At 40.9% G+C, this 24884-nt stretch overlaps 1 protein-coding gene across 9 annotated transcripts in view; it reads left to right on the forward strand.

Moving 5' to 3' along the window:
* Positions 1-24884, forward strand: part of LOC122549745 (zinc finger protein 385D-like) — a 1031183-nt gene that overhangs the window by 880172 nt on the left and 126127 nt on the right. For 2 of the 9 annotated variants that reach the window (XM_087987037.1, XM_087987040.1), the window contains one exon: positions 9534-9672. The exons of the other annotated variants lie outside the window; for them this stretch is intronic. In XM_087987037.1, coding sequence (XP_087843163.1) covers positions 9534-9672 — 139 coding nt within the window. The remainder of the gene's footprint in view (positions 1-9533; positions 9673-24884) is intronic. 9 annotated transcript variants of the gene reach the window in all.

A 24884-nucleotide genomic window follows, 5' to 3' on the forward strand; every position in this document is an offset into this window, starting at 1 on the left:
TGGCATTTACACATTTTTGGAGATTTCTGAGGCTCATCTCCAAAGTTATAAAAGAGGATAGGGAGTTGCCCTTTATAAATTGCCACTTCAATATTCTAGATCATTTTGTTTACTACTGAGAGGCAAAGCAAAATTTATCAGAAATTTGTTGACTTTATCTTTAGTTTTTGATTAGTTGCTTCCTTCAGGATATTCAGAGGTTGAATTGTATCCAAAAAAGGATAAAGATTGCATTGCTGGTGGGGAGAATGCAGCTGATGACTTAAATGGTCATTTCTCATTCCAAATGGACTTTATCATCTAATTCAATAAGATATCTTAGAATTATTGAAGAAACCATAAAGTATCCGTTTAAGTTAGTTTCACAGTGGTTGTATCAGTGCTGCACAAAAATAGTAACCTGAATCTCTAAAGAGCTTAAATAATTATATAAATATCAATTGGTTTGGTGAAAGTAAGTGCAAGGTCTAATGCTACATTGACTAAGGAACAATTGTTTACATATCTGGTTAGAAATAGCATTGAGTATTTTAAGGAAAAGTATAGATGGAGTTCAAAAGTATTACAAGATAATTACAAATTAACCAGGTCATTCCACCTATCTTAAGTTATCAGTTAGAAAATATTCTACAGTTCCGATCATGTTCACAGATACATTTTAAGTGACTTTTGTAGTTTATCTCACTTACTCGACCTGAAGTTGATCTCCTTCTGTATCACTCATTATTTGAAGAACATTAATTTTATTTCTTAATTTCAATCTGGATCCACTTTTTGCAAATAGTCTAAGAAACATGATATTTTGAAATGATGTAAAGTTAGAATGTAACATTCAAGAATGAATAATTTAGGCTGGATATGCTCTAATTTTGTTTTAATTTGTTTTTGATACACAGCAAAAACATGCATTGGATTTCTTTTTAGGAAATCAGATAATGTGGAGTGCATGCTCACAATAATATAGCCCATTCCAATACAGAAGGAGACTGTTCTTAGAAATAGCTATTCAATAAGTCTCACTGACCTCATTTTTACCCAGAGCCATGCATGAACCTAAGAAATAACTGAAGAAGGCTATTTGACTCATTGAACCTGTTGCACCATCAACAAGATGTTGGCTGATCTTCAACATCAACTCTATACTCCTGTAGTATCCTTAAGTCCTCTATCTTCCCTGGTACCTAAAAATCTACCGGCCTTGAAGATGATTTATCACTGAGCATCCTCCAACCTCTGGGGTAGAAAATTTCAAAGGTGCATAACCTTTTGAATGAAGAAACTTCACATCTCAGTCCGAGGAGGCAGCCCCTTATCCTGAGACTATGGTCCCATTTTTGAGATTCCCCAGAGAAAACCTTTCCTTTGAATCTACTTTGTCAAATTTCTTAAGATATCAATCAGATCACATCATTCTTCTCATCATAGAGCTCCACGGTGCTCAGTCTCTCCTCAGTGGACAATATCTTCAATCCAGAAATCAGACTGGGGAAACTTTATTACACTTTCTGCAGGACAATTCTTGTGAAACAAAAGCTAACACGCTGTATTTGTTTCCTAATTGCTTTTGTACCTGCATGCTAACATACTATGATTTATAAACAAGGAAACATAGACTATGAATGAAATCATTTCCCAGACTCTCACTATTCAACACTATTCAGTATTTTTAATTTTCCTCAGCTGATTTCTCAGCTGAAATTGGTGAATAAAAGGACCTTGTTTTTTTTTCTTAGAATAAAAATATTTATCATTTAAATTCCTTTATTATAAATATTTTTATTGAGAAAAAGATTTTGAATTTTTTACAAAAATATAAAATTACGACAAAATAATAGAATAATCTTGCAATGTAACACCAATAACAGTAAACAAACTACTACTCTATACCACAAACAATCTGGGAGAAAAGAAAACTCTACACAAACTACAATACAATAAATAACTAAATCAAAACAAAAAGAAACTAAATTATAATGAGTTGAATCAAAGCAAATTAAATTAAATTATGTAAAGTTACAACACTCAGCATAATCCCACCAAAGGTCCCCATCACCAGGAGCATCAGTTGGCATACCTGTATTTGTTCAGAATTCTTCCACCCGGCCCTGGGCCGGCAGACACAGCCCTCACGGCTACACAAAGGACCTTACCAACATAGCTGATAAGTCCGCATCCATGTGGTTCAGAAAGGGCCGCCACATCCTATAAAAAAGTTCCATTTTCTGGTGCACCGTACTTGTAAGAAAGTCCAGGGGGATGTGCTCCATAACTAACCTTAGCCACCCCGAAAGTCTTTAGGGGATTTTCCCACACGCAGCTCATCAGAATGTTCTTCCTTGCACAAAATTAAAGAATGCTAAACAATTTCTTCCCATGAGCGTCCAAAGAGGGGAGATCCTGCAAACCCAGGAGGAGAGACACCAGGTCCACCTGGACCGCGGTTCCCAAGACCCCGTCCAAAACACTCTCTCTATAGAGCCCCAATACCTACAAAGCTTGTGGCATGAGAACAAGCAATGAGTAAGAGCACCAACATCTATTTTACATTTGGGGCACATTGGGGACGCTCCTGTCTTAAATTTCACCAGCCGCTCTGGTGCTAAATAAACCCTGTGAAGTACCTTCAATTGCATAGTCTGTGTCCTATTGCAAATCAAAATCTTCCTTACGTTCTCCCAAATATTCTCCCACTCCTCTGGTTAGATCTCTACCGCTAATTCCTGAGCCCAGATTCCACACAGCCACTCGATGTCCTGCGAGACACTACCTCCTAATAAATGATCGAGGGTGCTGACCGAGAGAGTGCCTGTAGACCGAAGCATTCTCCTCTCCATATCCGACTTACTGGGACTAACCATTTAATGTGGCCTTTTTCTGTATAAAGTCCCTAATCTGAAAGTAACAAAAGAGGTCCCTCCGAGATAACTCATATTTGTGGCTCAGCTGCTTGAAAGACATCATGACCTCCATTTCAAGTAAGTCTCCCAAACAGGGAACTCCTCTGGATTCCCAGAGCTCCAAGCTGGAATCCATCGATCCCAGCCGGAATCCTACCAATCCTATATGGGAGTAAATGGGGAAGTGTTTGGTAAATTGCCCTCACTTTGTCACACCATTCTCCATGCTTTAACCGTGTTAAGGACAATCTGATTTCTGCAATGGTCCATAACAGTTCTCATCTTGTCCATGAACAATAGATACATGTGGGGACATTTTGCTTGGGACACCTCGATGTCCTGCCAAATTGACCACAGGTCCTGGCAGGCCCAGTCAGCCACATAGGATAGTAGGGAACTTATTTGGTATTTCTTAAAGTCTGGAAAATCCACATCCCGCATCCTCTGTGGAAGCTGGAATTTGACAAACTTAATAAGAAGCCACCTGTGATGCCAGATAAAAGGGTCGAGCCAACTCTTTAGCCTCCATAGCACCTGCCTGGACAGCATCAAAGGGAGCATTCGCATGGGATATAATAAATGAAGAAGAACATTCGTTTTAACCAGAGCTATTCTATCCAACCAGGATATCGAGAGATCCTCCCAGATCCCAAGGTCCTGCCTTATCTTCTCTCACAACTGCACAAAGTTAGCTTTATATCATTGATCGAATGTTGGGGTGATTAAAATGCCTAAATACAGGAAACCTCCCTGTGACCACCTGAAAGGGAATCGGATTCCACCCGCAAGATCAGGTACTCTGTAAGACCCCCGACAGGCATGGCCTTCGATTTTGTAAAATTGATTTTATACCCTGAGAAAGAGCCAAATAAATTAATCAAATGTATTAAATGGGGCACAGGTATTGTCGGGCTAGTTCAAAAGAGAAGAACATCATCTGCATAAAGGGTGATCTTATGCTAGGCTGATCCCACCTCCGAGGCAGTTATAATGGAGTCCCTCTGGATGGCCTCCGCCAACAGCTCAATCACTGATGTAAATAGCAATGGTGAGAGGGGGCACCCTTGTCGACTGCCTCTGCCGACACTAAAATTGCCAGACCTTATACCATTAGTGAGAACCGCTACTTTAGGGTCACTGTATAGCATGGGCCAAAATGTTCCAGGACATAAAAGGTACAGCTACTCCACCTGGTCAAATGCTATCTCTGCATCCAGGGAGACTACCAAGCCTGGAATCGAACCTTCCTGGCACATCTGAATCATGTTTAGCACTCTCCTAATATTATTAGAGGACGTGCAACCCTCCCCCTACCAATAAAACCTGTCTGGTCCTCCTTTACAATGGAGGGCAAGACCTTCTCCAGCCTCAACGCCAGCATTTTCAACAAAATTTTAAAGTCCACGTTTAATCACGATATGGGCTGGTATGAAGTGCAATCCTCTGGGGCTTTCCCTCTCTTGAGAATAAGAGAAATATTTACTTCTCTCAGAGAGGATGGGAGGCAGTCCTGACTGTACGAATAATTGTACATATCCAACATTGGCCTGGCCAGCATGGCTATCAACTCCTTATAAGCCTCACTCCAAAATCCATCTGGGCCAGGCACGTTACCGCTCTGGAGCTGCCTCACCACCTCCCATAACTCTTGAATTGTCAGAGGAGCATTCAAAAGAGATGCCTGCTCTGAAGTTACATTTGGGAGGTCCAAGGTCTTAAAAAAGGACTCCATCTTCACCAATCTGTCCTCATAGCCGTCCGACCAGTACAACCCAGGTTAGAACTTCCTGAATGCTGCGTTAATCTTTTGGGAATCACAGGTGATAGTACCCGCACCCTCTCTAATGGATATGATAGATTGGGGGACACTCTTCTTCCTGGTCAAGTACGCCAAATACCTACCCGGTTTAGCACCATACTCGAATAACCTGTTTCACGAAGGAGATCTCCCTCTTTGGTGTCTGGGTGAGCGCAGCATTCAGAGTAGCCCTGAGGTCTGTAATCCGCTGCAATTTGGTTACAGATGGTCTGTCAAAGTATGCTGTCTCAGCTACCTTCAGGGGAGCCTCGAGCATACACTGTTGCTCTCTCCTCTGCCACTTCAGGGTCGCAGAATAAGAAATAATCAAACCCCTTGCATAGGCCTTGGCAGTCTCCCAGAGCATTGATGGATTACTGGCTGTCCCTGAATTAATGTCCCAGAAAATTTTAAATTCCCATGTAAAATACTCAAGTAACTTGCTATCCTTCAGAAGGAAATATCCATGCATCAGTGCAGTGAGCCTGTCCCATCGCCACTGGCCTTACCCTCCATGTACGCTGCCGCATGTCGAAATGGCTATGTTCCCAATTCTGCAGAACAGCATCGAGTTCAAAAAGGGCAGTGGGGCAAAAAACATGTCAATTCTAGTATAGCACTTATGTGGATTCGAAAAAAAGGTGAGATCCCTACCCTCAGTGTGAATACATCTCCACACATGCACCAATCCCAGCTCCCTGTTCAGGTCCACCAGCTGCCTGGATTGCAGGGAAATACCCACGAGACCCCTATGCATCCTATCCACCTCAGGGTCCATAGGTCAGTTAAAGTCTCCCCCGATAATTGTATGGCATGCCCCAAGGGCCATCAACCTGGAGAGTACATCCGTTAAAAATTTGAGGGGGTGTCTCAGGGGGCAATATACATTCAAGATCCCATACTCCTCTCCATGTATTAAAGCTTTAAGAATCAGAAATCGCTCACATTCGTCTTTAACTTGGTCTAACAACTGAATGGTAGATTCTTCTGAGTGAGTATAACTACTCCACTACTTTTCAAATTAAAGGATGAGAAAAACACCCGGCCAAACTGTCCCTGCTGTAACTTTAAGTGCTCCTTATTAGTTAGATGTGTTTCTTGCAGCAAGGCTACATCGTCCCTTTCCTTTCTAAGGCTTGATAGTATCTTTTTTCTCTTAATCGGTGAATGACTCCCCTTAACATTCCAGGTGCACCATTTAAATGAACGGTTAGTCACAGCCGTCCGAAGCAGCAAATGAGCCCATGGGAGGAAGAACCCCACGCAGAGCGTACCGAAAACAGGAAACAGTTTGTCTAAACTTGAAAATACAACTACAAAAACTACCAAATCAAAACTTCTTACAACTACTTGTACAACATATAACACAATTAACACCACAGGGGGCGCTCATACTACCCACTAACCCCTCCATGGCTCGTTCTAGCTGAAGCCGCGCCCCAGACCCCGACAAAACAGAGTATATAAAAGTCATGTGCATCTTACAATAAGAAAATTAAAAGTGGGCACTCACCCCATCCTATCCATACTTTGACCTGAGGCAGTCCTGATGAAATAAAAAGGAAACCCCTCCCCCTACCACATCTTGTACTTAAAAAAAGAGAAAGGAAAAGAGAATGATAGAAAAATAAAGGATAATGGGAGGGGAGAAGGAAAGGAGAGGAGAGAGAAAGAGGGAGAGAAGAAAAGAAGACCCCCACATATTAAAAAGACAAAACCAGGTAAACTACAGACAAAACGAAGGGAATACGATTGTCCATATTATTTGAGCCAGCCGGTCTATTTTAAGTTGTCTAGGAAGTCCTTTGCCTTTTCTGGTGAGTCAAAATTAAACATGGATCCTCTGTGGCTGAAACGTAATATTGTTGGACATCTTACAGAGTCTTGAATATTCAAGACCCTCAGCCTCCGTTTTACCTCATCAAATGCCTTCCTCTTACAGATCACAGCCGCAGAGAAGTCTTGAAAGAACATAATTGGTGATCCTTTATATACCATAGCCTGGGGATCCTTCTCCATTGATCTAGAGGTTTCCAGAATCATTTGTTTATCTCTATAATGCTGGAGTCTCACTAGGACTGGGCGGGGGCGCTGGTTTGATCTGGACCTGCGCACTGTGACCCGGTGGGCCCGTTCGACCCGCATCCGGTCCACCCCGACCTACAGCTTCAAAAACTGCGGGAGCCATTACTCCAAGAAGCTGATCAGCTGGCCTCCCTCTTCCTGCTCCGGTGGTCCGATCAGGCTGATATTCTTCTGACGGCTTCGAATTTCAAGGTCATCAACCTGTTTGACTAAGGCGCGTACCTGCTGTTCCAGGGCCTGGACCCGGCCCTCCGAAAATTCCACATCGGCGGCCTGCTGCTCCACCTCCACGAGGCGCCGCCCGAGACATTGGGTCTCCTGGTCATGCTTCTGCAGCATGGCTGAGATCAGTTCCAGCCTGGTCTGGGTCTCCTCCATCGCTGAATCAATCTTCTCTCGGAGTTTCATGAAACTCCAAGACCAGGCTGTGTTCCACAGGTAAGTGCCCAGGAGCATTCATGGAGGCCGATGCCGCGACCGCAGATGTGTCTGGTACTGCAGGGGAGTGCCATGTTTGTTGCAGTCCTCGTGGTCCTTTTCCCTTAGTCATTTTCGTTTCTGTAAAAAGAGCACTGAAACTAATAAATAACAATTCTAGGGGTCTAAAACCAGCGATTTACACCACAATGGGTAAAAAGGGAGGGTGAATGCACCACTTTGTCTGGGTTTCTTGGCAGAGCCGAACAGGGCAGACCTACTGAATTGCCACCATCTTGGATCTCCATCATTTAAATTTTTCGCAAAACTAGTTCCAGGTTATTGCAGTTGTATAAAAGGCACTGGAAACCAATTATGTGAGGTGTTCAGAAAATTAGGAAATGTGTACTTGATAACAAAATAAATGTTCAGTTATTTTCTGAATCTATTAGTTTTTGGTTGTATTAAACTCATTTTCACCTGTTTCTCCTGAAGACCTATCTTCAGGCACAACAGAAGTTATATTCTGATAGTACATAATTTTTTTGTTTCATTATCTGGTCTATCTGAACAACACTAATGTTAAAATGATATTTTATTGGAACAAAGCGCCGAGCAGTCACAGACATTGTTCGTATGTTATGATTTATTTTGGCCTAAAGCTGGCTGTAGCATTCCTCTAGCACTAAATGAAGCATGAATTGCAATGCAATCATCTTCTATAAAGCCAAATCCAAAAGCATCAGTGTAGCTGAAAAGCAGAAAAGCTACCTTGGGATTAAAGGAACAACAAATAGTAAATGCACAGAGATTAATATATAATTAATTTTGACCAAAATGTTCAAACTATCATCTGTTAAGTTTTAAAACAAAGCTCTTCTTGCCAATTCCCTGGGCAACAGCTTCCTTTTCACCTTATGCAAGTAATTATTACTTGTGGGTGAAATTTGACAGTATATTTCAGCAGACTCATCAACCTGTGGCAAATCACAGGCAATTTTATTCTATCCTCTCAATATAAATCAATAGCAAGGCAATTTTATAAGAAACATTGCCATTTTTAACAGTGCAGCACAGTGGGTGTTTGGTCATAGTCAGAGGAACAATATGTGACAAAGCTCAAACTGACAAGAAAAAACAGTGACAGCATTCTCTTTGGGCAGGAACACTCTCTATTAGGAATTACCACTTACAGTTAAAGTTACGATTATTCTTAAACCCTTTGTTATCTTAAAATTTACACAGATTTTACATATGTTGGCATTTTGCTTGATTTTTGTCTACATGAGAAAATCTACTAAAAGCTATTTAATTTGATGAGATTTTGCAACATAGTACTTACTGTGAGCATTTTTACTTTTTAAAGTATTCTTATTTTTGTGCAGGTGATGTTGGTATGCTTGGAATGCTAGTATTTGTTATCCCTCCCTAACTGCCCTTGAACTAAGTGGCTTGCTAGGCCAATTCACAAGGCAGTTACAAGGGCATCGCTGAGTCTGGAGTAACATGTAACCAATACCTTCTCAGATTGGCAGATTTCCTTCCCTAAAGGATATTAGTAAATGAGATGGACTTTTGCAACAATCGCAATGATTACATATACACCATTGTTCCAGATTTTATTGAATTTAGCTATGGTGGAATTCAAGCGCAGGTCCTCAGAGCGTTTGCCAGCAACTCTGAATTACTTGTCCTGTGAAAGTACCACCATGCGATCATCTCCACAGCTACGTTTGTTGTATAATGAAGACAGCTCCTTGTCTTCATTAGTCTACTGGTTGAACACGTGGCAGGATACTTAGTGAGAAAGTAGGACTGATAGTGAGCTGTCAGCTCAGTTGACAAGTTATCTTCCACCCAAAAAACCAATGGAGAATGCATCCCCATCCTCACCGTTGCTCCACAGAAAGGTCATTCTCTACGGGGCATTAATTATATGGAGGCATACTTTCCACTCACTCTTGGGAGGAAATTCTTCCACATAAAGCTGCTGATTGCCTGGTAACTCTCCCATAACACCACTGGGAGCCATAGCCATTACTGAGACTATGTTGGGTACTACTCTGAGCAAGATTAATGGATCCTCAAGTGTAGACAACTATTCCTGAATTATTTTTATTGACATCCCTGCAACAGAGAAGGCAATATAGCAAAATGCTCAGATATTTAAAATATATTGCCCTCCAACCCCACATTTAAAAAAAAAACTTGTATGTTAAATGTGTACATAATTTCCCAGTATGCATTGGCCCACATCTTCCAGTCAGCGGTGATGGTGTGCAAATTGTTGCTGCCTGTGAAGGTCTCTGAGCCCCAACCTTTCTGCATTCTTCCAGCTAGGACTTCTGATCCTGGCTGCAGCAGCGAAGCATCAGCACAGCCTTTCAAGGGGAAGAGCGGTGAGCACAAGAGGGACAGGTGAAGAAGAGCAGTGCAAAGGACACATCTCCTTCTCATATTTGCTGCCATGTTCAGGTAAGTTTTAATGGTCTCTAGTTTGTCAGTAGATGAGTGAGTGGGTGAATGATTGAGTGCTGTATGTGATTGAGTGGCTGGTGTCAGCAGGTTGTTGGGTGAGTGATTGTGTTATTGTGTGGGTAGATGAGTGAGTCGAGGAGGGTAGAGTAGTTGCATTGGATGGGTGTCAGTGTTGAGTGATCTTGGGCTGGGAGATGTGGGAGGTGGTGAGCTGAATTATGTTCTTAATAATTAACAGAAATTAAACTGTTTAACAGTTTTAGTGTAAGTATCTGGGTAAGTAGCGCTTACCTTGCCCAAGTGTCTCACACTGAGATCAGTGTAAGAAACATTTAAATAGGATCTGCCATCTGGAATTTCAATGTTTGCACGCAATTAGAGTGCTTGTGCGTGTCTCTGGACTTCTGATCATTCCCTATATGTATCACAGACTTAAGTCCACATTTCGCCACTCTTGATTTTTGAAGATTGGACCAATGTGCCTAAACCAATATAATCATTAGCTAAAGTTATCGGGTTGGTTTGCATTTTTGTTGTTACTACAATCCGAACTAAAATATATGTGACCAGCATTGTCAGAATGATGTATATGTTAAAGAATGATTTCTTAATGCCAGAATATCTTTAACAAAAATATGTTTTGACACAAAATAACAAAAAGAAGGTAGTCTATGTCTTCTTTACATGCCAGTAACCTATTCAGCTTCATTCTTCTTCTGTCTGTATTTCTATTAGCTTCAGTTTGCTTTCTCAATATCACTGTGTCTAACAGAGACTGTGACTATGAGCTCCAATTAATGGTTGAGACTGTGACATTAATTTGTTTGTCTTCATCAAAGCTCCTGGCTCAATTTACGAGTGAATTTTGTAATACAAGCAAACCTTCAGTTTCTTTCTGCCTTTCACCTTGTTTCTGACGTTCACTTTGGACCATCAGAGGAATTTGCTCTGTATGGGTTTATCATGATCTTTGTCAGGTTTGCTCTTTCATGTGACCAATCGACGTAACACTGATGGAGTTCCAACCTTCATGAGATTATAAATTCACATAGCCTCTTAGAAACAATTCAAATTACAGACTTCTTATCACCTCAGTGGCTTTTAATCATGTCCTTGGACCAGCATTAAGTGATGTATCGTGACTCATCTTCACACTTCTCATGCTATTGATGCCAGGTTTAAGAAATATAAAATCTTGTCCTCAGAGTGCAACCTGCTACAGACTATGGGGTATGTTATGAAAACCGGAAACTGTTCAGCCTGCTTTAAATAAAAATATGAATCTTACTGCCTAGCTGTCTCCTAGCTAATATTTCTGAAAAGACATCTTCACAATCTTAATCAGAAATACTTCAAACTTTCCTGATGTAAACAGTGGACCATAATCTGACACCAGTAACCCATAATTGCAAACTAACTACTCGAATGTTCCATTGTCTTGGCATGTTTCGTTTTTGGTATAGACTCAACATTTATTAACTTGTCATAGCTATCAATCAAAACAAAATACAGTTTGCCTTTAAATTCAAAGAAGTCAGCATGTACTCATTTCCACAGTTTCTGTGGTTTTGAAGGAACAATGCTGGAACATTTGCCACTCTGAGACATGTTTCATAGATTTTCAGCAATTCTTCAAAATCTCTATCTACTTTTAGACACCAAAAACTAGCTTCACGCTATTGCTTTTTTACAGAGGTTTCCTGTGTTCTTTTGTTTAAGTCTGTCTTACAATCTATCTTTAAAACTTGGTGGAATGATGAGACTTAAACCCACATAGAAGGCAGCCTTGATCTGTATTCAGTTTATTTCTGTGTGTGAAATATTCCTGTAATTTGTCACCATCACACTATTAGATCTGTGCTTCATGACATAATTGAGCTTTTTACAGCACATCACATTCCTGTGAGCACCTTCACAAATTTCTCTCGCAGTTAAGTAATTTACAGATGTCTCAATGGTCAGAAATGAATCAGTTATTATTACCATGAGAAAACACTTGAGATTTTCAGCTTTGAGACTGACTCTTGAAGTTGATCTAGGACTTTATTCAAATTTACAACATGCTCTTTCTCACTTCGAATGTATCTTCAATTATTTTTTTTCAATTAATATTCTACAGTGTCACTGTGTACAGTACACTGCATATGCAACAATTTTCAAATCACTCAAACCTTCTCAAAATCAACTTTCTCAAATGAAGTGTAAAAGAAAATTCCATGCCTTGTCAACTTTCTGTTTTATAATACCCTGAATATTATAGGTGGCACAGTGACACAGTGGGTAGTACTGCTGCCTCACAATGCCAGAGACCCGGGTTCAATTCCCGCCTCAGGCAACTCTCTGTGTGGAGTTTGTACATTCTCCCCGTGTCTGCGTGGGTTTCCTCTGGGTGCTCCGAAATGTCCAAAGATGTGCTGGTTAGATGAATTGGCCTTGCAAAATTGCCCGTAGTGTTAGGTGAAGGGGTAAATGTAGAGGAATGGATATGGGTGGGTTGCTCTTTGGAGTGTCGGTGTGGACTTGTTGGGCCGTAGGGCCTGTTTCCACACTGTAAGTAATCTAATCGAAGAATAGTTCAAGGGACTGAAAGTATTTTAGATAAGTTGACAGTTAGAAGTAAGTAGGGAAGTTTGTTGTGAATGGAACATAGAAGGTTGTAGACCTATACATACAGGCTTCATGGTTATACAAGAATGTGGAAGATGGAGCATAATGCTGGAAAATATGAAGTCATTCACTTTGGCAGGAGAAAGCAGAAAGCTGAATATTGAACAGGGAATGACTGCAGAATTCCATGATGCAGAGGGATCTAAATGTTCCAGTGCATGACTTACAAATAATTAGCATTCAGTCCCATAAGTAATTAAGAAGGCTAATCGGATGCTATTCTTAGTTATTAGAAGAGTTGAACACATAAGTTATACAAGATGTTGGGTGAGAGGCATATCTTGAATACTGCATATAGTTTTGGTCTCCTTATCTATGAAGAGATGTAGTGGATTGAAGGCAGTTCAGGGAAGGTTTACTAGATACCTGGAATGAGCAGATTGTGTTATAAAGAAAAGGTGGACAAACTGGATTTGTTTCCACTGAAGTTCAAAAGAGTGAAGAGTGACTTGCTTGAAGTATAAAAGATCCGGAATGATTGGATTAAGTGGTCATGAAGTTTCCTCCTGTGAGTGATCCCAGAACTAGGGGGCACTGTTTAAGAACTAGTAGCCACCATTTTACAGCAGAGATGAAAAGATTTTTCTTCTGTCAAAGGATTGCGTGTCTTTGGAATCCTCTGCCACAGAAAGCAGTGGAGTCTGGATCATTGATTTTTTTTATAAGATAGTGGTGGTGTTGAGCCTCGCTGGGGTAGCGTGATGGACCTATCAGACAGAGTCATGACACAAACAAAAGATCTTTTAAAAAGTATACAAAGTTATTTTATTTAACTGCCTTTATAGACACAGGAAGCATGGACCGGCGTTCTGTACTTACAAATGATAAGATAAACAATTATGAATCACTGACATCTAATTTTACTGGTTAAAACTCAACTACCTTATAAAGTTCCATTGGTGCACATAGACAGGAAAAGCAACATGGGTTTGATAAGTGTGGAAAAAGACTGAGAAGGCATTTCAATAGACCCCATTCACATGGTTCACTGTCATGGTCCTTTGGTCAGAGGCCAGGAGGGAAGATTTATGAGTGAGAGCGCACGAGGGGTTGGAGTCCTGTTTCAAAGAGTGGGTGAGAGAAGACATCCAGAGGCGTAACTTTTGAAAGGACATCAAAAAATGTACCTTTAATGGAGGAGATGCTAGTTTCCCATCCAAGACCCAAGGAGGCTAACCTGCAATGATTACACCTTGTGATTAAAGCTGATGATGTTCATGTTACATTCAGCTCCATCAATTCTTTTGATATCACAGAATCTGTGAGTGGAGACAAGGAGTTATGCAATAACTTCCATAGAGAGCAAATGTATTTGGTACAGCTCCCAAGAGTCAGAGTAATTATGCCAACGTGTGTGTAGTTTCTCTTACTGGTATGATTCAATAAGCCACCTTGTTAACTGAGAGCAATGCGTCTTCTGTCAAGATATTGCAGTGGTATATTCTCCACTGCAGATCGTTAGACAGACCCTCGACAAAATATAGATAATGGAGGATTGGTGATGGAGGATTGGTGATGGAAAACAACCCTTATTCTGAACCGTGTGCCAGCACCATGAGGTGCCAGTTGTGAAAATCAGGGTAATACCAAAAGCACTCCCTCCCAACCCTGACTGCCAACTGCTGGCCAAAATATTGCAGTAAGTAAATGACTACTTCAGTTGTGGTGAGGTAGGCAGATTGCCCTAGGTCTTGCCTGCCACACATAAACTTATTGCCAGTTGCTTGATGGTGGGAAGGTCCAGGGCAGTATTTTATACCAGCCCCCATTCCACCTGCAAAGTCTTTAATGAGGGTTTGTCAAATTCTGCTCAGACAGTACCTAACCTGTACATACAAATAATGATGAAATCAGTATCAAGTTCCTAATTTGTCATGACTGCATTGCTTCTGAAAAGCAGGTGCGACACAAAATGGAAACAGCGTGCAATAAAAGAATATAAATATAATTTTAGACATGCTTAGCAACTCAGCCACGATTATTGGAGAAGTTGAAAAACAAGTTACCATTTCAGGTCGATTATCTTCCATCGCAACAAGAAAACTCTAGAGGGCTAACTGGTGTAAACCAACACCTTCTCAAGGAGCAACAAGGAATGGGCAATAAATGCTGGCTCAGCCAGTGATGCTTACATCTTGTGAGTGAACAAAAAGGCATAGAGGCAGGGAATTGAGGAAAGAACATTATTACTGTCTGAAATACTGTCTGGAATGCAGAAAAGACGCTGCTTAAATTGTTAAGTATTTCCAGTGTTTTCTATTTTGACTTTGGATTTTTATTATTCAGTCTTCTGCTTATACAATAATATAATTCAATAAAATAAACCTGAATCTTTCTCACAATATATCAAGCAATTAGATCCAAATACTAGAATTTGTATGACAAGATGTTTGAAAAGAGTTATTAAGATGTGCTTCATACCAAGAGGTATAAATCTTGAATTAAACTGTTTAAAAAAAAAGCCACAACTGCAATTTGGCGACTTCAGTTCATAACAAAGGTCAGAGCTTTCATGAGGGATGTTTCCTTTACTTATGCAACTCAGGTCAGTATTAAATACATCACTATTATTGCCAGATACTCTGCAGCAGATTACTCAAACAATCGTTGATCTCAGCTAGCTTCTGGCATCATGTATGGGAAGTAACTGTTGAATGCAGACCTCAAAGGAAATTGAGGTTTGTGTCTCCATAAATGCAATGGATTCTCCTTCTAATTGTGACCTGGCTAGAAAGTTTACATAATCCCATTGTTCTCACTTCCAAAAATTGCTACATCTGTACTTCAATGTTTGTGTTTGTTCTAGTACATCTATGTCATCCATTTTAGACATTGCATTCTTTCATGACGAAATATTTCCTGTGCTGTGCAATATTCATGTCTTACAAAGAACAAAAGAACCACAAAAAGTTTATGGCGCAGATGGAAGACATTCAGCTCTTTGATTAGCTGTTTGTTCAAGAATTCAAAAACAAAACCATTTACCCACTTTCTTCCTGTATTATGTATCTTTCTCCAAATACGTATTCAATTTTAATTATTAAAATTCAACTTGCCTTCTTAATGATCTTAACTTCTGCATTCACAGTTTGTGTTAATTTGAATAATTATTTGAGACACAATTTGAATTATGCTTTTGAACTGCTAAATCCCTCTGTTAACTCGCAATCTGAAATGTCTTTCCATGCTCTCTATATTACTTGTTTTTTTCTCTCCCAAAATATATTGCTTGGTGCCAAATGTTTGTATCTACTTGGTATTTCCCTAATGCATATTCCTTGCAAAGTTGCCGGTATGTTAAATAGCAAGGAGGAAAGCCTCAGAGTACAGTTCAAACTATAGATGGACTGGTCAGATGGGCCAGAATAATGGTAAATGGAGTTTATTCCTGAAAAATTTGAGATGATGCATCTTGGGAGCCTTAACAAGGCAAGGGAGTGCACATTGAATGGTAGAACCTGAGAAAAGAAGGACGGTCAGAGGAACCATGTCCATAGACCTTTGAAGGCAGAGGACAGGTAGACAAGGTGCTCAGGAAGGTGTATGGTGATAGATTATCTTTTATTAGTCAAGGCATTACATACAAGGCAAAGGGATTATGATGGAACTGCATATAATGTGATGCATATATGAAGGACAGCACAATGACTCAATGGTTTAAGACTGTTGCCTCACAAAGCCAGGGACCAGGGTTCGATTTCACCCTCAGACGTTTGAAGTTTGTACATTCTCCCTGTGTCTGCATTGATTTCCACTGAATGGTCCACTTTACTCCCACAGTCCAAAAGGTATGCAGGTGATGTGGATTGGCCATGCTCAATTACCCAAAATGTCCATGAAAGTGCAGGCTAGGTGAATTAGCCATGGGCAATATGGGGATGTAGGGATAGGTTGGGTCTGGATCGGATACTCTTTAGAAGGCTAGTGTGGACTCAATGGGCTGAATGGCTTGCTTCTGAACTTAGTGATTCTGTGAATGTTAGTTAAGCCATGGCTGGAATAGTGTGCACAGTTCTGGTCTCCACATAGTAGGAAGAATGTGATTGCACTAGAGAAGGTAAGCAATTCACCAGAATGTTGCTTGGGCTGGAGCAATTCAGCTATAAAGAGATTCCAGATAGGCTGGGGTTGTTTTCATTAGAAGGTTGAGGGGGGATCTGATTAAGGTATATAAAATTCTGAAGAGCATAGATAGGGTACATAAGCAAAAACTCTTCCCTTTAGTCAAGGGGCCATTAACCAGTGAAACAATTTAAAGGTAAGGCACAGAAGATTTAAAAGGGATTTGAAGAAAACGTCTTTTCACCCAGAAATTTGGGGGGAAATTGGAACTCACTGCCTGATAAATGTGGTACAGGCATGAACCTTCAAGACATACAAGAGCTATTCAGATAAGTACTTAAAACTCTAAAGCGGACAGGACTATTGCCCAAGATTTTTCTTTATTCACTTATTGGATGTGGGCATTGAGAAGGTGGTGATGAGCTACCTTCTTGAACTGCTGCAGTCCTTGCACTATAAATTGACTCACAATGCCCTTAGGGAGGGAATGGGCTGAAAATGGGATTAAAATAGATCCATGTCTCATGACCATGATGGACCAAAGAGCATATTTCCATACTGTAAGGACTGCATGGTTTTATGTTATCCTCCATCAGCCACAATTGACATCTCTGGATTCTGGATGGTATCCTTACAAGATTTTTTTGTGGTTGATGAAGTTATGACTGGCTTGTGGTCAGTTTCAATCCTAACAATAGATCTAAGGTGTAGTCAGAGAATTTCTCATGCATTTAAGTGGCTGCAAGTGTTTCCTTCTCAATGATAGCATATTATTGCTCTGAGTCAGTGAGAACTTTAGGACTTGCTTAATGGGCCACACATCTGATCTCTTCATATTGAACCTGAAATAAGACTACGCTCAGATCTATGAATGATCCATCTGCCTTGATTATTTTAATTGCAAAGTCAGACTAATGATGTACATGGAACTTGGGTGATATGAATGTGCCTTTGATTTGGTCAAATGAGTGGTGTCCCTGCTCACTCCTGCACCGTGTCTGATCTTAATTCAAAATTTGCCTTAAAGGTTCACTCACTCAGGCTAAGTATGGCAAGCATTTTCCCATTAAGAATCACTATTCCCACCAACTGCCAGAGAACTGTGATATTCCTGAATGGTGGAAACTTTCTATGGCTTCTGTCTTCAATGGATCTGTCATGATCCCTGTTGCTGGGTAATATGGCCCAAAATGTTTATGATTGGCTTTGAGAATTCACTATTTTCTTTCAGGGCCAACCCAGCATGTTATAACATTTTCAAAACTGCACATTCTCTCACCATATTGTACTTTGGTGGATCCATCCATGATCTATTTTTAATTCATTCACAAGATGTGGGTATCACTACCTGGTCAGCAGTTATTGCCCATCCCTAGCTGTCCTTGAGGAGATGGTGATAAGCTATCTTCTTGAAATGCTGCAGTCCATGTGCTGTAGGTAAACCCACAATGCCCTGAGGAAGGCAATTCTAGGATTTTGACCCAGCGTCAGTGAGAGAATGGTGATAGATTTCCAAGCCGCATGATGAGGGGCTTGGAGGGGAACCTGCAGGTGGTGGTGTCCCCTTGTATCTGCTGCATTTGTCCTTCTAGATGGTAGTGACGATGGGTTTGGGAAATGCTGTTTACAGAACCTTGGTGAATTTCTGCAGTGCATCTTGTAGATTGTACAATTGCTGCTGTTGAGCCTCAGCAGTTGAGGGATTGGATGTTTGTGGATTTGTGCCAGTCAAGCAGACTGTTTTGTCCTGGATGGTGTCAAGTTTCTGGAGAATTGTTGTAGCTGTACTCATCTAGGCAAGTGTACATCCATCGCATTCCTGACCTGTGCCATGTAGATTGTGGATAGACTGTAGGGCATCAGGAAGTGAGTTATTTGCTGCAATATTCTTAGCCTCTGGCCTGCTCTTGTAGCCTCAGTAACTATATGGCTAGTCAGTTCAGTTTCTGGTCAATGGTAACCTTCAGGAGTTCAGTAATGGTGACATGATTAAATGTCAAGGGGCGTGGTTATCTTGCCATTTGTGGAAAATGGCCAATGCCTGGTGTTTGTGTGGCATGAATATTGCTTACCACTTGACAGTCAAGCCTGGATATTGTTGAGATCTTGCTGCATTTAAACATGGACTGCTTCAGTATCTGAGGAGTTGTGAATGGTGCTGAACATTGTGCAATCATTGGCGAACATCCCCACATCTGACCTCATGATGGATGGAAGGTCATTGATGAAGCAACTAAAAATATGATTGGTCCTTGGACACTGCTCTGAGTACAGCCTGTAGAATGTCCTGAAACTGAGATGATTGACCTCTAATAATCATAACCATCTTCCTTTTGTCAAGTATGACCCCAACCAGTGGAGAGTCTTCCCCCGATTCCTGTTGACTCCAGTTTTATACCACACTTCTACTTGATACCAAACTTGGTCAAGTGCGGCCTTGATGTCAAGGGCAACCACTTTCACCTCATCTCTGATGTTTTCGATAACTTTTTGTATATTAGATATTGTCCATTGGAAAATCTCTGATACAAATGGCTAAATCTGAGCCTGTGCAGAGGTTGTTATGAAGATGGTTAGCAGTTTGGACTCCTCACCTGGAGGGAATTATCAGAAGCTGCTGTTCACAACCAACTGGTGAATATTGTTCTCTTTACAAGTTTCACGAGGCTGTCACCATTGGCTGTATTGCTTGCATTGCATTTTTCACAGGTGTTGAATTAACACTATTTTATTGGATCCATTCTGTTGAGGACTGGAACCATAGCAGGACCTCATGTGGCTGATTGAATGACGGATGAAATAATTCTCTGTTTTTAAGACTGGTCTCGATATCTGCTGTGTATATTAAAAATGGATGTGAGGTCTTTCTGAGTATCAAGTGGCAGGTGGGTTTGAAATCAACTTGCAGTTTGATTTACCACACTCTGTTCAGTTTCCCCAGTCACTCGAACAGTTTAGCAAATTGCTGTTTAAGTTCCTTCGCTGATTCTTGTGTGACCTTTGACACCTGTGCAGGTTTCCTTCCTTGGCTGTAAGGATGGCTGGTTGTGGATAACATGCAGTGTTGCAAGGATTTTGTTGTCTGTGTGTATTAACGCTGCCCAAAGCTGACCTCTGACTTTGAGTCCGACTCCTGCTGCAGTTTAGAGTTTGGCAGCTGGAGATTGCAGGATAATCTTTGGCAGGTGTATAAAGCCAACTTTTAGAATAATGACTCCAGCTCCTATATACAAATTTAAGCATGTGTGAGTCCTTTGCCTTCAATATTGAAGATCAGTATCCATAACTTCATTAAGAGAATTGGTCCACTTTGTAGAATTGCCTTTAAAAGTAACTGAATTCTTTTTTTGAATTAGGATTTTTTTTAATGTAATCCATCGTTAAAAACAACCACTTTTTCTCCAACCGTTGTCTTCAGCAATGTGGTTGGATCCTTCTTCCCATCTGGAGATCTTCTTTGTACCAGTCCATGGAGCTTGGAAGTGATGGTTGGTACTTTTACTGCGAGCTTGGTGAGCTTTTCATTCTGCAGCCTCGAGGCTGACCCCACCCTCGTCCAGCCTGTCGCAGGCCCTGTGCCTTCTGAAGGTGCATGTGTGGGTTATTGTGATAAGCATTGCTCATCAAAGCCGAGAACCTTGTGTCCTATTGTGCTGTTTGTGTTAGCTATTAGACTGGTCTACTGACTCCATTGGTTTTGATGTCCTTTGCTTACTGCACTTGACAATCCCTGGGCTTTTTAGACTGTATAAGGTCACCACTTGCCACCACATAGTAAGATAATTTCTGGGTTGTTGGTAAAAGGTAGTCCACATCATTGGTAGTGAACATCGGCAACCTTTATTCAGTAAAACTATTGATCGGAGATGGTAAGAGAGGACATCTCTAGAACCTCACAGACTTGGGTCCTAGTTCCATGTGATCTGATATTATGGCACAGTTCCTTCTGTACATGTTATCTCACTGTTACTATATAGTTAACCTTTACTCTATAAACACTAACACCACCACATTTAATTCAATTTAAAGAAATCATACTTTGCTTAAGTTTCTATGAATCGTTAATCACAAAATGACTGCTCTTCCCAATCCTGTTGATGTCAATCTCTCCTATTGGTGGCAAAGTAGTTAATGGTCTGGTGATGATCATGTCCAACTGGTTCCCGGCCTGATCTTCAATGTCTCCAACACAACCTGTGGCATGGTTTATTCTGAAAGAAAGTATTAAATGCACAACGTTTTTGGTATCAGCACAGATGCTCTTTCCCCCAAGTCAATTACCCTTCCCAGGCCATAATGTCTGAGGCAGAAGGACTATGCCTCATGGTCCGTGCCCACTCTTCAGTTGAAATCCTGAGTAAGTAAAGATGGTCTGGCTTAGGGATTCTGCTTTAGCCGTGTCACGCTCCTCATAGAACTCGTCTTTTTCTTGTGTGGTTGAAAGCTGCATTGGGACGTAGGTACTTGAGTTAACTGACCCTGGAAGATCGACAATTGATGTGACTCATAGATACATAGATTCATCCAGTGGCCCATCGAGTCTGCATTGACAGAATTACCCTAAAGTGCACTCATCCCAGTTACCTGCAGGTTCCATATCCTTGAATGTTATGATATTTCAAGTACTCTTCCAAATATTTTCGGAGTTGTAAGGTTTCCAGGCTCCATCACTTTCCCAGGTAGTGCATTCCAGATCCCCATCACCCGCTGAGTGAAAATGTCTTTTGCCAAATTCCCTCTGAACTTTCTGCCCCTTACCCTAAAACCAAGCCCTCTTGTGATTGACTCCTCAACTAAGCGGAACACCTGCTCTCTATTCACCCTGTCCATACCCCTCATAATCTTGTACACCTCAGTCATATCCTCCTCAGTCTTCTTTGTTCTGAAGAAAACAATCCAAGCCTATCTAGTCTATCCTTATTCCTCAATTTCTCCATCCCAGGCACATCCTGATGAACCTCCTCTATACCTGCTCCAGTGCTATTCCAGTTGTGGCCTAAACCAACACTCTGTACAACTCTAACATTACCTTTTTGCTCTTATACTCTATACTACAACTGATGACAGTTTGATCCTTTTAGCACCTTTTGATCACAGTACTTCACAAACAACTACCAGTTTCAGACTATCACTGAACTCGGCAAAGCATGTGAGTAGGATTGTTAAGAACTGCTGTCCCACACTCTTACAGTGGTGAGACTTGTACACACACGTTAGACAAGAAAAAGGTTCACGTTAGACAAGAAAAAGTTTGGTTTGCCCAGCAGATGGACCCAGTAGATGTCATGGTTCAGGGTGTTACCACACAGCTGTCTATCAGCATTCTCATTGTGACACTGGAGTCTATGATAGTTTCACGTATCTACTCACCACATCTTGGCTGGTATAGACATTTCCTCACAATTCTTGGAAGGGTAAGATAACCCACTCAGTGTTCCTGGAGTAATTAGCATGCACTCATTGCTCATCCGATGATGTTTGCCCACATTCATTTAATGGGTGATAGACACATGCCCAAAAGCTGAATATTGACTCACAGCCTCCTGGTGTCCGTATCTCAACTGCATGTAAGCAAGACAAGAAGATGGCTATTTCTGAAGCTGAGAGCAGAGGGAGAGTCACTGGTGTCCATAACACGTGGACTGTTTGTTTGGAAAATCTTTGAAAGAGGCATGTGGAAATGAAAAGTTGAGAGGTTGGCCCAGGGAAAAGAGTGCCAAGAAATTGTACATCTTAAGCAGATCATCTTCATCCATAGGAAATTCGGCAGACACTGCCTTGCCAAACTGAGCCATGTCAGATGATGCTTAATGCAGAATTGACCACCATGATACAAAGCATTGTCTTTCAAGATGGAAGACTGCCACTAATATTAGTTAGTTCCTAAAGAAGTGTTAAAGGTCCTTATGAGTGAGATTTGATTTGTTGCAAGGTTTTCATTATCTTTAATGATCTAGTATGTTCAGGCAATATGGGTGTGAAACTCGTCTTTACCTTTAACCAAGTGGGTACATAGCAAAACAGTTCCTTGTTTCAGAATGCATCTGATTTTCCTTTTAGTGGAAATATAGAGAGAAAGAGTGAAAATGGACTTGGTGACACTGGATTTTTGGATACTATTAATGGCCTTTAGGAGTGCAAAATGGTGCCTGTTGCCTACATACACATTTCTCATGAAAACTGCACTGGAGATTATCTCAGTAAGTTAGTTAACACTTATGCACTTAATGTCAGCTGGAACTATGGAAAGCAGGCAGCTTGTGACATGAAGCCAGTGTGGCCATTTTGAAACCCCAGATGTTCCTTCTCTTTACGTTGCCGAGTTGAACATAGGTGAAGGACCTCTCGCCAGTGCTTTTGAAGGGAACATATACTACTTACAGGTTGATTTATTTCTTCTGGCAGTGGCTTTAATTCTACACCTTTTTGATGCTTTGTGTAGTTGTTTCAAGTTCAAACTGCACAGGGAGTAGTGTGGCAGATATGGAATTACTTATTGCCAACATCAAACATTTGCACACACCAGTTGCATTCAGGCATGAGCCTGATAGTCAGCCTTTGACCTGGAAGACAGTTGATAATGGTCATGTTGACCACCGCCAATCTCTGCACAAAGCCTTGTTCAAAATTGGTGCTGGAATATTCAATGTACTTTGACATTGAAAGCTGTCTGTCTGTCCAGCTTGTCAACACACCCAGCATTTGTTGCACATTTCTCATTGGTCTTCTGTTTTCCTGCAGCAAAACTGGTGGTTTGACCTGGCCTCTGATGTTGTGGGACTGTCAGCATCGTTGTCCCAACTGCCTGCAGCACTACTGTTTCCAGTATGTCAGCATACACAGATATTACCTTAATGTTATCCTCTAAGTTACACTCTGTATCAGTATCTGATCCAAAGACTGTGACTTTGAAATCAAGTGATGGCTTGTCCCATCACTACTCTCTTCTTGCTCTTGCTGTCTTGTCTGGCCAGGTTTCCTGCACTGGCATCTGAAAAGGCTCAACATGTTGTGAGAGATGAAAATAAGAAATGCATGAATATACCATCTACAGCTCCTGGCTTTGGGGGAAATGGGATAGAAACATTACATAATGCTGACGCCACCATTTTTAAAGATTTCAGCCCTGTTGCTAGCCAAGGCTTCAACATTGGTCTTTCTGATATTGGCCTGCACTATCTTATATACAGGGATGTGAAAAAATAGACGCACCTCACACACTTCAGTTCCTTCTGTTTTCACTTTTGCACCACCTTGTCCTATAAGTGTGAAAGAAGCATGTAAGGGATTGTTATGCAACCTGTTTGGTTGATGAGACTGTGAGGGCTGTATAGCTGGCAGGGTGTACTGTTGTACTGTGGTCTTGGAGAGTAACTGCTGTCATTTGGTGGTTGGGTAGTTAGCTGCAATCAAAGCTGAGACACTGGGTCAAACAATCAGTGGTGAAGAATAGATCATGAGAGAGTTTTGTCAAGAAAAGACACATGTTCTACATAACAAGGTATAGATTGGTGCAGGTTAACAATGGGTACAATTAATATCAAGTAGTTAGGCGTAATGACAGCTATTTAGAGGTAGGTATGTCATGTCTGTCTCTATCGGGAACTTGTGCAATGCTAACACTCAAAGACTGTGTGACATCATCAGGCTGGGTGGAGCTAAATGCAATTTCAATATTAACTCTTTCAGAACAGTTAATTTACACAGTATCTTTTCCCAAGCTTTATTTTCTCATAGTTATTATACATTCATGTATAATAACCATTTCCATGTTTGTTATTACTCCACCTTCCCCTGCACCAAATCTCAGGCTTCACAAATGTAGGAAGTCTGGAGGCTCTGCAAGTCTTCCAGAATGCATTCCTTTCTGATTTGGTAAGTTTCCACATTGAGGACTGTTGACCTTGATTCTGATTTTCTGTTAAACATTTCTTCCGCTGGAGGATAATTCATCTTTTTGAAGTCTTTTGCAGAGGATGCTGTTTCTGATAAAATAGAAAATTGGTCAATTACTTTCTCTGGAGTACCCTTAATCTCCCAAATTTCCTTTGCAGGTGAACTCTTGCCTAATTGTTGCCTTAACCTCACCTGGGAGACTTTTAGTATCATGAATGTTTATCATGGATGACAGCTGTGATGTTACAAGTACTTTCTTCCTGGTTGTTCCCTGGATTTCTGGAGTAGGCAATCGCATTTTGATTTGTTGAAGTATTTCTTTTATCAGTATCCTGGATGTTCAGACCAAAAATTTTCTTTTTTCCATGGGGTCATATGGAGTTCATCTCTATTTTGTTGAACCAAATACTTCCAGTCAGTATACTGATTCATCAGATTTGAAATACTTAAGCTTTTTGATTCAACCTGCTAATAAGGTTGCATGTTGTTATTCACTCTTGGTGTTACCTTTTTTGGTAAATGGCTCAGTGGTTACTACTGCTGCCTCAGAATGCCTGGAATCCGGGTTTGATTCCAGCCTTGGG

Source organism: Chiloscyllium plagiosum, unplaced genomic scaffold, assembly GCF_037043375.1.
Source record: "Chiloscyllium plagiosum isolate Xiang-an unplaced genomic scaffold, Cpla_swu_hap1 HiC_scaffold_5, whole genome shotgun sequence".
NCBI classification, from domain to species: Eukaryota; Metazoa; Chordata; class Chondrichthyes; order Orectolobiformes; family Hemiscylliidae; genus Chiloscyllium; species Chiloscyllium plagiosum.